Raw genomic sequence first — 14,276 nt, 5'->3', positions numbered from 1 at the left:
AAAAGCTTTTCTAGATGTCTAAATATTTTCTGGATTACTTAAAGAGTATATACTAGTCATATACTTTTTAAGACCATACATATTTAATTATTTCATAATAGAATTACTTGGCAGAATACTATTAGAGGTCCACATATTTCTATTTTAAAAGATGATGGGAAATAGAATTAGTTCAAGAAATATATACTTTGAACACACAAACACATATATATATAATTTCTCCTAAAAGAAATATTAATATTGGCATTTATATCATTAATACTTGTTTTCAAAACTGCTACATCAACTTCCATTTTTAAAGTTAACCACAAAATATATGAATTTCACCCCATACTTTTTAAAAAACTAACACATAGGATTATCATTTTAAAATTTTAATGATGTGCCTGAAAATAAACCCTGAAACAATTTTTGCTCTTAGACAACTTTAAAAAGTACATCTGAAATATTTTAATAACTAAAATTAATTGATCCTTTATGTTCTAAATACTGTGCCGCTATACGTGCACTTTAATCCTCCAATGATCTTATGGTGGAGATATTATTATACAAAATACAGCACAGTTACTAGTACAAACTCAATACACTTATAATTTGTTGAAGAAATGAGTAGCTATATCTCCATTTTACAGATGGAAGAAACAACCTCAGAGATGTGAGAAAACTTCCCCAAGGTTCTACTGCAGCAGAGATGAATTTAAAAATCTCTATTTCTCAGAATTCAGAGTCCAAACTGTTTACCAATACACTATACTGGTTCTCTCATTAAACTGTTATTATGTTTAAAGGGTACAAACAAGTTTTCTGAGTCTTGCACTGATATAATGCCATTAAACAGAGTCCAATAATACTGATGACCTAATATTTAAAGAAAAATCGAATTAGCTGTCCAAAAATCAGTGGATAATAACAAACTAACTATTTACAGATAATGGGTTGGCAGATAAACTTTAGATAGTGGAAGTTTATCACCTCAAAAAACTGCAGAATAAGCTTTCTACATATTTATCACACCAGTAAATGGTATTTGCTTTGCCTAAAAGCTATGTAAATAAGAAAATATACACTTCTTTAGCCTATGGTACATAGTGCAAAAAATAAAAATAAAAAAATAAAATGACCATGTTATTGCCATAGCTACAAAAAAAGGTAAATATTTACCTGCTTTTGGTCAAGAAACCAATTTTTATACATAGGAAAAAAAATTTAAGCCAGGCCTAAAAACAAATGCTCACCAAATAAACTTCAAAACTGATAAAAATAGATTAATGCCTATCTCAGCATTTTAAAGGTAAGACTCTGATCTGAGAATGAGTTAGCTTCAATAGTCTGGTAAACAAGTAGAATGCAAATATTGCCGCTAACTTTTTCTTGTTTTACTCCTTTTTCCTCTCCCCAAAATTTAATGTCTTTATGTCTTCACAATTAATGTATTTAACTTTTAGAATTCAAAGGCTAAAACCATAGCTTCTAGACACTGTGCAGTAATTAGGAAATCTCTCAGAAGTATTTTTTTTTTTTTTTAGGGGGGGTGGGTGTTTCTGGGGATTGAACCCAGGGATGCTTAATCACTGAGCACATCCCCAGTCCTTTTTTAAATTTTGAGACAGGGTCTCACTAAATTTCTCAAGGTCTCACTAAAAGTTGCTGAGGCTTCTGCCTCAATCCTTCTGCCTCAGCCTTCCAAGCCATTGAGATTACAGATACGTACCACCGCACCCAGCGTATTTAAGTTTTAATGACAAAAAATAGATTACAGCGGGCTTTGAAACGCTATCATCAAAAATAACTGATGAGTCAAATGTGCCCTATAGATTCTGTTCATGTCATAACATAAAATGGCCATGACACTTAATAATTAAAATAGAATATACACAAGACAAGTAAATACAATGAAAAAAATCCTGTTTCACACGTTTTCATTCCTCCTCTTTTGTTCTTTCTTATTTCCTTGTTAGTTTCTGCCTTTAAGATCCTTTCACCATCACATTGTTCCCTCTTTTACCTATCCTTCCCCTCCATTAGCCTAAAAAAACCCACAGCCTATCTGAGCACAGTGGCACAATCCTGTAGTCCCAACAATTTAAGAGACTGAGACAGGAGGATGGCAAGTCTCAGGCCAGCCTGGGCAACTTAGTGAGACATTGCCTCAAAAGCAGACACTAAAAAGGGCTGAGAGTGTAGTTCAGTGGTGAAGTGCTCCTGGGTTCAATCCACAGTGTCTCTTTCTCTCTCTCTCTCATAGTGTGTTGCGTGTGTCTCCCACACACACATGCACACAAAGAATGAAAGAGAGGAGGGAGGGAAGGATGAGCCTAGTAAGGTTACTGTCTAGAGAGATAAGTAATGTGACAAGTACTGTGGTAGAAATATAAGACTGGCAGTACAGGAGATGCCTTTAATTTTGGTTTGACTGGTGAAGGGGTATAAAAGAAAGTTCCTAATTTATTATTAGAACAATATTACAAAACCAACCATCAGTTCAAAATCTTATAGATTAAAGCAAAATTTTTTCTGGGTCTTTTTCTTTTGCAATCCCACAGAACTCTTAAAGCAGTCTACCATAAATATTATAATGTGTTAAATGATCAAAAAAGATCAATTTTTTTCAACTGGAATTTTGAAAATGAGGTCTACTAACAGAATACCAAAAAGAATGCTGATCTTATCTTCATTTAAAAATTATGACCCTTAAAAAGACATTTTGGGGGGCTGAGGTTGTAGCTCAGTGGTAGAGCACTTGCCTAGCACATGTGGGGCACTGGGTTCAATTCTAAGCAGCACCACATAAAAATGAAATAAAAGTCCATCAAAAACTAAAAAAAAAAAAATTATTAAAACATATTTTTAAAAAGATATTTGGGGTTGTCTTTAAATCAGTTTATCATTGAGTTTAGAGTGATCTGATTGGTAACAAATATCCATCAACCATCAGCAAGTTAGCAGATTAAACCTGCCAGTTAAAAGCTGAATTGATAATGGCTGGCCATATAATACTACTGTACATCAGAATGAATTCATGACAAAGTGACAAATTATGTTTTTCAGCCAAGTCATTTTGCCCTAAAGCTAATCACTGATTGAATTTAAAAATGCAACTCATATCTTCTATGATTTTACTTTAAAAAAAAATGGACTTTTACTTTTTTATCTCTAAACCCTACCAGGTAATTTTAGGTAGGTTATTGTCCATGGGTCACAAGTAAAAACAGAGTCTCAAAGTCAAGCAACATGTCCAATGTCATACAACTCTTAAGGAGCTAAACCAGAAGTAGTCCTAGAAAGCTGATTTGTTCCTAGTCCCGGACTCCAGATGTTCTACCATACCAACTATTCTCAGTTGTCAACACTCCATTTTAATAGGCATACTTGGAGTTCTTTAAGAATATTAAAGACAAGGGTCTTTACTTACTGAAAATTATCTAACCAAAATGCAAATAGGGGATTTACTTAGGTTAAATGACTGAATTATTGTTCTGCCCTGTTAAAATCACATCCTATACAAAGCAAGGATGAGATTATTTTAAATAAAAGTTTTGTTTAGATTGAACTTTACTGAAGAAATTTATTCAATAGCAGGCCACAAAAACTAGCCTGACATGACGGAGTGGTCAGGATTTCTACAACAGCAATAGCAATTTGTTCAGATGGGCACAACTAGTTTAATCCAGAAAGCAGTCCACCTATTTCAAGTGGGAAGACTAGGACCTGGGCAAATCAGGTCCATTAATGTCCTGCTCTACAGTCTTTCCAGTAAGAAAATCTTGGGGGATAGGATGCCGAAGATCAAACACAGGGCACTTTACCACTGAGTGACATCCTCCATCCTTTTTATTTTGAGACAGGGACTCTAAATTGCTGAATCTAGCCTCAAACTTGTGATCCTCCTCCCTCAGCCTCCAATCTGGGATTACAGGTGTGTGCCACCACACCTAGACCAATTAGAAATTTCTTCAACCAAGTATCCTTCAAAAGTATAGACATTATGTGAATTCTGTCCTGCAATCGCTTTTATACCATTATTTATGACTTATTCAGAATAACTAAAAAATATAGGAAGACATTAATAGAAGGCAAATTTCAGCTACACACAAGGAAAGATAAAGCAGCTCTGAAAATGGAATGGGCTGCCTTCTATAGGAGTGGGCTCTTGTTAGGGAAGTATTCAATAAGTAAAAACCTGTGTAAGAAAAGAGGAAAAATTTAAAAAGCAGTTAGGAAGATGGGCTTTTAAGGTCTCTTCCAATCCTGAACTCAAAACAGTAGTTACTTCAATGTATTTTGTTAAACTGCCTATACATGAAAAAGGGGTAGGGGGGAAAGATCTATTACTGTACGAATTTGATTGGGTAATTTAATGTCTTTGAGTCTTATAAAACATGTAAAGTAGGGTAGAATTAGATGTTCTTTAAATTCACTTCCAAATCTGATCCTCAGTTTGTGAGTTTAAAAATGGATGTCTTCATAAATTTCTTTGATAAAGTAAGATCATAAACTTAAGTCACACTGGACTTATGTACCTTTATTTTACATGTAAACTTAATTATCTAGGTTCTTAATTCAAAACCTGAGGTAAGTATTGAATGCCACCATACCCTTAAAAATGGTTAAGATGGTCAATTTTATGTCACATATATTTTATCACACTTTTGTTTAAATAAAAAGCTAATAATTAGGAATGGAAGTTGAGAATGAGGAAGGACTGCTAAATTGGAAACAATGAAGGGCAGGAAAAAGATGCAGTTCCTAATACAAGACAGAAAATCCACAAGAGAATAAGCTTAATCAAAACAGGACCAATCAGAATAGGAGACAATTCCTTACAACTTAATATAGAGTAGTGCAGGAATGAACAATTAGAGAAGGAATTACCACCACCCATCTGTAAATGAAGTTTCATAGAAAGACAACTACATTCTTTATTTACTTATATTGATGGCTGCTTTGTACCTTAGTGGTTGTAAAAGAAACCATAGAGCCTACAAAGCTGTATGTATCAACTATTTGGCCTGTCACAGATAAACATAATATAGTAACGTTTCCTTATAGTAAATGTAAGTTGAACAAGAAATGTTAAAACTCTATGTTTTAATGGCAGACAAATATGCATCATTTTCTAAGGAGACTAATAACAAGTACAGTTTTGAATTTTAGAAGTCTAAGGTTTGAGGATAATAGTGAATGATTGGATAATGATAAGCAGAAGTTGTACAAATCCATTCATAATTTGTGACACAATTTTTTCCAATGTAATGGGGCTTACTATTCTTATACAACCAGAAACAGGATATTAGGTCAGCAAACTAGACAACAGAGTAGATTTACAAGTTTAGAATTTCATATATGAAGTTCCTCAGATTTTAGAAGTTGCAACTATTCCACTATTTTAGAAGTTTCCCACTCATAATGGGAAATCTTAAGAGTTAACTACAAGGAAGCAGGAAATAAAGTGTCCATTTCCACAAACTTCAACTATTAATGTCATTTTGGCTTATTTTGTTCTTTGATTTTTTTTTTAAGCTTAATGTCACTTGAGATCATACTTCATAGAAAATTTTGCATTCTAACCTTTGGCTTAATACTCCATTTATTTATATCCCTCAAACCTATCTGTATACATTTGAAAAAATCGTTAAATGGGAGACTTTTAAAACAATGTACCATAATTTACTTAACCATCCCATTAATATTGAACATAATTTTTCCCCCATTTTTCTCCAAAATGCAGAACATTGTACCAAAAATTTTAGGGAATAAAACCTTTTTTTTTACACTTGAGCTTATTTTGTTAGCCTAAATTCCTAAAAGGTCTGAATAATTTATAACTTCTTCATACAACTAAAAAATTGCTCTTCAGAAAGCTTTTACTCTTTTAATAACTCCTCCCAAAAAAATCAAAGGAAATACATGTCACTCAAAATATTATTATGTTTAATATCTTAAGAAACCTAATTAGAAATTAGACCAAAATGTATTTCCAAGTCCTTAAAGCTATCAACTTTCTATTTGTTATACAAAATCAACAGTTCTTTCACTACCAACATTTCTTCAGAAATCAGTGAGCAATAATAATGAATGTCATACACCAAGCATAGATACTTCCCAAAGGAAGCCAAGGCACATTAACATTTTTACTTCTACTTTGTTGTAGGTAGTCAGAAAATTGCCAAGTGTAGTCATCAGTCATATGCACTGTTTCATAACCAAAGCAATTTTATACCTGAATAGATTCCAGGGTAAAACTGGAATAACTGTGTCTCTACCTAAAAGTTATGTACCTAAGAGATGCTCATATTTAGTAACTCTATTTAGAAATATCTCTGTTCCCTCAGTTTTCTTAAGCATTCCTTTTACTAGCAGGTAAAAGGCACAGGTAACTATAATCTTCATCTATATAGGACTTAATATTACTGAGTTCCTTCAAGAATGCAAATCCTACAATTTGACTTTCAGTTTCTATAGTCACAATGCTTCACTTCAAATATCACAAGGATAGCTTTTTATTGATTTCTTTCTAATCATTCTTCAAAACCAAAGAAATCTACAAATATCTTCAGAAAATTTTTCAAGGTAACATTTGCCTTTTCCAGACTATAACATACCCATCCCCCTTCACCCATATATTACTGTCTCATCAAAAAGTCATTTCCTGAGTTGGCTGATTTGGGGAAAGACAAACTTCTATATAAAATAATAAAAAGTCTAAAAACAAAAAGCTAAAATGCAGAAACTAATTTTGCTCTTTCAGTGAACTTCATCCAAATATTAATACAATTAGTGGCATGTAGTTTCTTAATTACAGATCATGTATACAATTATCAATGGCCAATAGAAGCAATGTAAATGTTGGACTGCAAAATATAGTTATTTATACATTTTCATGTGCCATTAAAACAAAACTAAAGGGCTGGGTATATAACTCAGTGGTAGACATGAGCTTAGCATGTGGCAAAGTCCTAGGTTCAATCCTGAACACTGGGGGGGTAGGAACTAATAACCATGACTTAGAAAAAAAATTAATATTGAGGAAATCACAAATAAAACAACTGAAGGGTTAAGAAGACCGGAAATAATCAGATGAACTTTCAACTTGATTTTATTTTAAGTGAACTGCAAGAACGCTTACCTTTACATATTAAACACTGCTATAAGGATCACAAAGCATTTGCCACCTATTTCAAAAGAGGTTCTTTCTTTCATTTCCCAACTATATTATCCTGTATCTACCAATATCCATATCAACTTCACTATCAGTACTGTCAAATGGACACTATCCAAAGTTTACTGAAATGTTTTAGTATTAAATCTAAGTCTATAATTCATTTCTCACAATGATTTTCTTTTGCCCGCACTTTCCATTTATTAAGGATATGAACTATCAAAATATAAAAGCCATACTATCTGAAGCTAACCAAAATCACTTCTGTTGCACTTTATACTTAAATTTAAAAGGTTTTGCATTACGCTTACTGGCACAATTAGAAATACACTTTCAAATACCAAGACTTTGAACAGATATGCAAAAATAAGTACTGCATAATAGGAAATGTATTTTTTTAACAGATACTATCAAACTGCCCTTAAAATAGATGATCTAATTTATAATTCTACCAGCAATGCAAGAGGTCTTATTTCCCACCTCTTTGGGATTACTTATGATCTGAAAATGTTACAGGGGAAAAACTGGCATCGTCATCAGTTTTAATAAAATATTCTCAATCTGCACTACACATGAATTACCTATTTTGTAATGAGTATACATATACTAATATTTTTCCAGCCTAATTACTCTCTTATACATCACTTTTTCTAATTAAAAAATAAAATGTTTAAAGGAAAGGTAATCTAACAATGCCCCTTCATCCCCCTTCCTCTGGCCCTTCCCAAGTATCCTTCACTAAGAAAGAACATATACTTCAAGGATTTACAGGAATTAAGCATGGCCTGCTTGACAGAGAAGATGCAAGCATTATTAAGAAAAAAAAAATTCATGCAGGTTAATCAAAGCTTCTGAATGTTATAAATTAGTTTGTGAGTTTGCTATAATGTTTCTTCTAATCCATGTTGTTTTTCTGGAAGAATGTATTTTAAATTAAAACTCTAAAATTAACCTCACAAAAGTATGTCAAATAGATTGAATTAGAACAAGGATGGATATGAGGTTACACATTTTAAATCTGATGCAGATTTTAAATCAGATATATGGAGATAAATGTGAGAATACAGATTGGATTAAAAGCTGAGGTATTATCCACCCAAGATGAGAGTCTAAGCTGAAAAAAAGGGATGTGCTGTTCAGAATTTAGATATGTGGTAAAGGAGCAAAAAGGCCTCAGCCTCTATCCAGTGAGGAGCCAAGAAAGCAGACATAACAACTTTTTTCTCCCCGAGTCCCCCAAGTTTCTAGGGATTGAACTCATGGACGTTTTACCACTGAGCTATATACCCAGTCCTTTTTTAAATTTTTATTTTGAGACAAGATCTTGCTAAATTGTTTAGGGACTTCCTAAGTTGTTGTTGGAGCTGGTTGAACTTTCAATCCTGCTGCCTGTTTCCTGCATCAGTGGAATCACAAGTGGATAACACTGTGAAGGGCCACAATAACTTTTTTAAAAATGAAAACAGCCAAGCAACATTTTTTTTAAGGATAGAATGAATGGTGGTAACAAAATTAAATGAGACACCTGCAGGGAAAATTGAGCAAAGATCACTACACTATTCTATATGATACTAAGATGTTAGTTATATAATTTTAACTTAAATCAGATTAAAGGTGTGTGAAGGAAATGGTACAGTCTAGAGTTCACATCAGTTCAAAGAGTTTGTGGAAAAAAGATAATTAGATAACCTGCTTACATTCTGACACCTTCCACAGTATAAATAAAATTAATATAATAAAAAGTCAGAACCAAGGTAAGAATAACTTGCTCCAGTTATATGAACAATGAAATTGCTATGGTTAAGTACTGAATTCACTTCAACCTTATTTACCAGCAAGGCAAAAAGGTAAACAACACAGATCATATAATTTGAGATGTCTAATAAATTTTCAAGGGAAACTTTTTCTGGAAACTAAAAACAAAAGTTCTCATGTATGAGCCTGAAATTCAAAGGCCAATGTCCTTGACAGGTATTACAATAAATGAAGAAATTTTATTCTCATTTAGTGAATAAACTCTTATATAACTTTTAATATATGTCAAACATTGTTCTAAGTCTTTTACAAGATGGTAACTCATTTCATTTTCACATAGTTCTTTCTGTTAATAACACTGCAAAATCTGACAGAGTCCTGAGAGAGAGCTGGCATTCCAGGTGGACTGCTAATTGAGGCTGAGCATTAGAAAAGATAATAGGATCAAATGGAAGCTTACCTCCAGAATAAGAGATATGTTTGTCACATAAAGGCAAAATGAAAGGAATCAAAAGAAGAAAGCTACATTTGGAAACAAGACCATTCAAGAAATAGAAACTTAAACCAAATTAAAAGGTTTCCTGACAACTTTGAGACCAGTGCTCTTCACATTTAAGACAGCTGGCATTCACTCTTGAACGAAATCCTTGATTGAAAGCTTTGAGGATTATCATATACCTGAATTACTCCTGACTAGCTCTTTTGGTGGGACATAACATATTCTCCATTCATGAACTTCCCCTTGATATATGGTAAACAAGGTTATCTTACTGGCACAATTCTCCCAGGGCATCTGAGCCTTCCATAGACAGACTTTCTCTTTTTTGAGAAGGGAGAGGAAGAACAGGACGACAGCACATTAGACAAAATAGTGTTTTCAAAGTTAGCGCTATGAGATGATTTCTTATTAAAAGACAATGAAACTAGAAACTTTTGGGAAACAAACCAAAAAAGTGGTTCAATGTCCTGACAAAGGAAAATAAAGGACACTAAAGTCACTGAAGAAGGACAGAACCAAAGACATATTTTTAATAGTAGTTCCCATCCTGCAGTCTTTAAGGATGACCTTTAAAGCTAGCTGCATTTTACATTTCTCTGAAGTTTGGGCACATGTATTTAAACTCTTATTACATGCCTGATAAATCTGATGTTAAAAATAAAATTGAATCCCAGATGAGATTAAGCACACCTATTTTAGTCTTTAAAACATAAGAGAGGTGCAAATTTAACAAAAGTCTAGTCTTTTTACAAACAAAGGAATTTGAGCCATCTAACCCAACACATTAAATAATGTATCTAAGGGCATAAGACTCCTTTGTGGCACAAAAACATTATCACTGAATATTCCACAAATTTTAGCCATCACCAAGTGCTTTTTTGTTTGTTGGTTGGTTTTTAACAACATTTTCAGCCTGGGAAAACAACTTCAACCAGGAATGTTTTAGGGAGGTGTCAACTTCAATTACAGGAAACATTAAACAGTCCTGAGACTGAAATTATAAGAATCACACTTTCAGTTTGATTTAAGGTACTCTGGGGGCTGGAAACAGTAAAAGAAGTAAAAAGGGAGGCAAGACCAGTACAAATTCTGTCAGGATAAAGTCAAAAAAATAGTAGGGTATAAAGAAAGCAAACAAGTAAACGTTTACCCACTGGGGTCTCAATTTATAATACATGATAAAAGTATTCAGAAAACTGCTTCTCATATTAAGAAAAATTAATTCATTAAATCGCTGCTATAAACATAAAAGATGAGTCAATATCCTATCACAATTAAATCACAAAACCTATTTAGATTTTTCACTGGGAAGTGTTTTACGTCACATTTCATCTTGGCTATTCAACTATTAAAAAAAAAAAAAAAAAAGGAAAAGAAAAAGAAAATTCTGTCCATCCCATGAAGAGACCAGACAGGACAAAGTTGGTCCACAGTGCAAACAGGTGGTCTGTGCTGCATGCCTCATCTTCTCCGCCACGTGACCCTATTCCTTCTAATCTCATTTCTGAAACATTATTTCCGGTGGCCCAGATGGCTCTACAAATGCCTGAAGGAGTCGCCCCAGAAGTATTAAGAACACTGCCACATCTGGCTTACAGTAGGATGGTAGAGACCAAAGGAGGGCAGGCAGGGTGGAAATTCGAGCCTGGAAAAGCGACGAGTCAGGAAGGTACAGGCTCTGCTCAACACACGACTCTTGAATGTCACTCCGTGGAGATATTCGTGTGGCATCACCCACGAAGGGCTGGGCGGGCGGCCAGGTGGTGCAGCCGCGAGCCAGCTCGGGCGCCAAGCACGCGGCAGCGGCCTCTCGGGGCTGGGTGCTAGCCAGGCCAGCCACTCCGGACTCACTGCGTATCCACCCGCGCGACCCGCGCCGGGGGCGGGGAAGGGAAGTGGGAGCCGGGCATAGGGGCGCGGGCGGGGAAGGCGCGGGCGGGGCCGGGCCTAATCACATGGCGCAGACGACTCAGGGCCGACCGGCATCTCTTTTCTTTCTCTTTCTCAAACCTCTGCCCCCATCCCACCCGACCGCAGCACCCACCCCCGCCCCCGGGCCCGAGCCCAGAGCCGGAGGAGGCCTCCTCAGTCTCGCGGAGACACTCACTTTTCGCCCGCGGCCACCAGCTCTTTGCCCTCGCTGTTGCCGAACGAGTCCGTCTCCCCCGGGCTGTCCTTGGGGCCAGCCGCCGGCGGGGCTGCGGGCGGCGACGCCCCGGACTGCGGCTGCGTGCCCCCCTTGCCCAGCTCCTGCAAGATCTCCGAAGGTGAGCTGGACAGGCGCCCCGCGAAGGGCCCCAAGGGCCGGCCGCCCCCACCCCACCACGGGTGGAGTCGCGCAGCGGTCGCCGGGCCCGCGGCCGGCCAGCGCCCGCCCCGGGGGTGCCGGCACAGGGTGGCTAGGGGCTGAGCCCGCCTCAGAGCCGCGCTGACAGCTGCCGGCGGTCGGAGGAGTAGATCCCGCAGCATCGCCGAGCCTCGCAGTCGCATCATGCCTCTGGGTCCGTGAGCGGCCGCTCGACAAGGATGCTCCGGGCGTGGGCGGCCGCTTTCCTACTGGAAGGCGGTCTACCGCTGGGCAGCAAGAAGACAGACGAAGAAAGGTCAGCGACGTGGGTGTGGTTTCGGCTACGGCTCCTGCAGCTGGAGACGCTGTGGCTGCTTAGGAGGATACCCGTGGACGCTTCTCCTCACACCGCCAAGGGCTCCGCACTGAGGCTGACGCGCAGGGGAGGGCCGGAGACATTCCGCGCTCACCCACCCGAGGGCGGGAGGACACCGAGGCCCGCCCCCCTCTCCTGCTCCGATTGGCTCAAACCTTCGACCTCTCTTCTCATTGGTGATAGACGCAGTCAAATTTCTCCCGGCGCCCGGTGCGCTGAAAGTTGGGCGGGGACTGACGGAGGGCGGAGCCTAGCGAGGGGGGGCGACAGGGAGAGGAATCAAACTGACGTGTGAGGCTGGGGATCCAGGCCCAGGGTAGCTCCTTACCTCATGGGTCCCGGGGCTACCGGCCTGCTGACTGGGGGCTTAGAGGGTCTCATCATTTATGAAGCGCGTGGATTCCTTCTGGAATTTGGGGCCTCTAGCTGTTGTGAAGACCAGTGGGCACAAACCCCTGCAGCCAAGCGCTTGGCGGTCAGCAGGTTGGCAGAGGCTGGCCTCTGGCCGGGGCCGTGGAAGTTCGGCTGGTACTGCTGGCCCCTACCTATAAGGATCCCGGCGTGAAGTGACTCCCAGGGCCCCTGTCCTGTGAAGGCCCCAGACCAGCTTCATCCCTCTCCTAAATTTGCTTGAAAATTTCCATGGTTGGCTGCTACCCAGATGTGAAGTGTTTTGGAAAAAATGAGCAAAATCCTTTCAGCTATGCGGCTTAAGCCATTTAGAAAGTTAGGGTGTGTGGGTAGGGTAAAAAGAGGGAGAAATTAGGGATGAAGTTGTGGCTCAGAGGTAGAGCACTTGCCTAGCATGTGTGAGGCACTGTGGTCCATCCTCAGCAGCACATATAATAAACGAATAAAATAAAGGTCCATTAACATCTAAAAATAAATAAAGAGGGAGAAGTCCCAGAATACAACGCTTTTCCTATTAAAAAATATTTTTTAAAAAAAAGTACATATCACTTCTTCAAAAATATTTTGAACAGCAATGATTCCATTAACGCTAATTTACTTGAAAGTAAAATTGTAGATAGTTCACTATTTTAAAATTTGCTTTGTTTTAAAATACAAGCATCCAAATGCTGGTTCTAAACCTTTCAATCCAGTATCACTTTATCCACTTATTCTTCGGGAACTGTGGCAAAGGAGCCAAGGATCATATAATCTCTGAGTTATTCCCTAAACCTACATATACGCTTCACTCCAGAATTAAAAAGAAACTGTTTTTAGACAATTGCCTGAAATGATTAGATTTAAATGCATAGATCCCCAAGGGTTAATAAGAATAATTTTTATATATTTGGAAAGGGTCATATGTCAGATACATTAACTGATCACCAGATTTAGTAATCTATTGAATCTTGGAATTTTGCACTAGATAGTTACTAGGGAACCTGTGTGTACCTACACATTATGTGACCTTTGGCATATGGTAGCCTTGCCATGTTTAAGTTTTTTTTCTAGTGTTCTTTAACATGGACTGAGTGATCATGTGTAAAATATTTAATCACATTTTTAAAAAGAAGTGCAGTTAAGATACTTGCAAATTATTTTGGATGGCTTTTATTACAGCTTAATGTTACTTGTCATAAAAACATTGATTAATCAAAGTAATGATATATTCAATAAAAGGAACATCAACGTCAATGTCTTGCAAACCTTAATGTTCCCCAATCTCTTAGATACTACTAGTTACCCATTTTGACCACCTTTTTCTCAAGCACATCCAATCTTGACAAATCCAGTTATGTTTTTCTCCAATTTTTCTTAATTTGTCTAGTTTTTCTATGAAATTTTTCCTGATGTTTAATGGTTTAAAAGCTTTATAGTATACTTACCAAATATAGAAAGGTTACCTTGTAATAGAAGATTGTTTTCTAGAATTTCTGCTTTTAAGGATTAGCTAGTGAGAAAGGACAGATGTTACTTCTAACATTTAGAAGAACTAAGAATTTGCAAAAGCCAATGAAAAGGTTACAGAGAGCAAATTGAAACTATTATAAATAGAATAAATATGACTCAATACTTTGATTTGATTCTTTTCTTCATCTTTATAACTTTATATTTAATGATATTTTAGTCATAACATTTGAAGCATGAGCTGGAGTTTCAATTCTGTTTAATTTATTTGTATCATTATATAAAACATTCTATCATTACCAAAGCATTTTTATCCACAAAAATAAGCCCCCAACTTGTTTAC

The 14,276-nt window shown here is 37.1% G+C and overlaps 1 protein-coding gene across 2 annotated transcripts in view; it reads right to left on the bottom strand.

Moving 5' to 3' along the window:
- GLS (glutaminase) overlaps nt 1-13,975 on the bottom strand; it is a 78,893-nt gene extending 64,918 nt beyond the window's left edge. Inside the window, exon 1 of one of the 2 annotated variants that reach the window (XM_081260492.1) lies at nt 11,521-13,975. In XM_081260492.1, the coding sequence (XP_081116618.1) occupies nt 11,521-11,906 (386 nt within the window). In that variant the 5' untranslated portion in view covers nt 11,907-13,975. The remainder of the gene's footprint in view (nt 1-11,520) is intronic. The other variant, XM_081260491.1, reaches the window with a different exon arrangement.
- Nucleotides 13,976-14,276: the final 301 nt, after the last annotated feature.

This window comes from Spermophilus citellus (assembly GCF_964194105.1).
Source record: "Spermophilus citellus genome assembly, chromosome: 11".
Lineage (NCBI taxonomy): Eukaryota > Metazoa > Chordata > Mammalia > Rodentia > Sciuridae > Spermophilus > Spermophilus citellus.
Note: the sequence above shows the minus strand (reverse complement) of the source record. Positions and strands in the feature narration are given on the sequence as shown.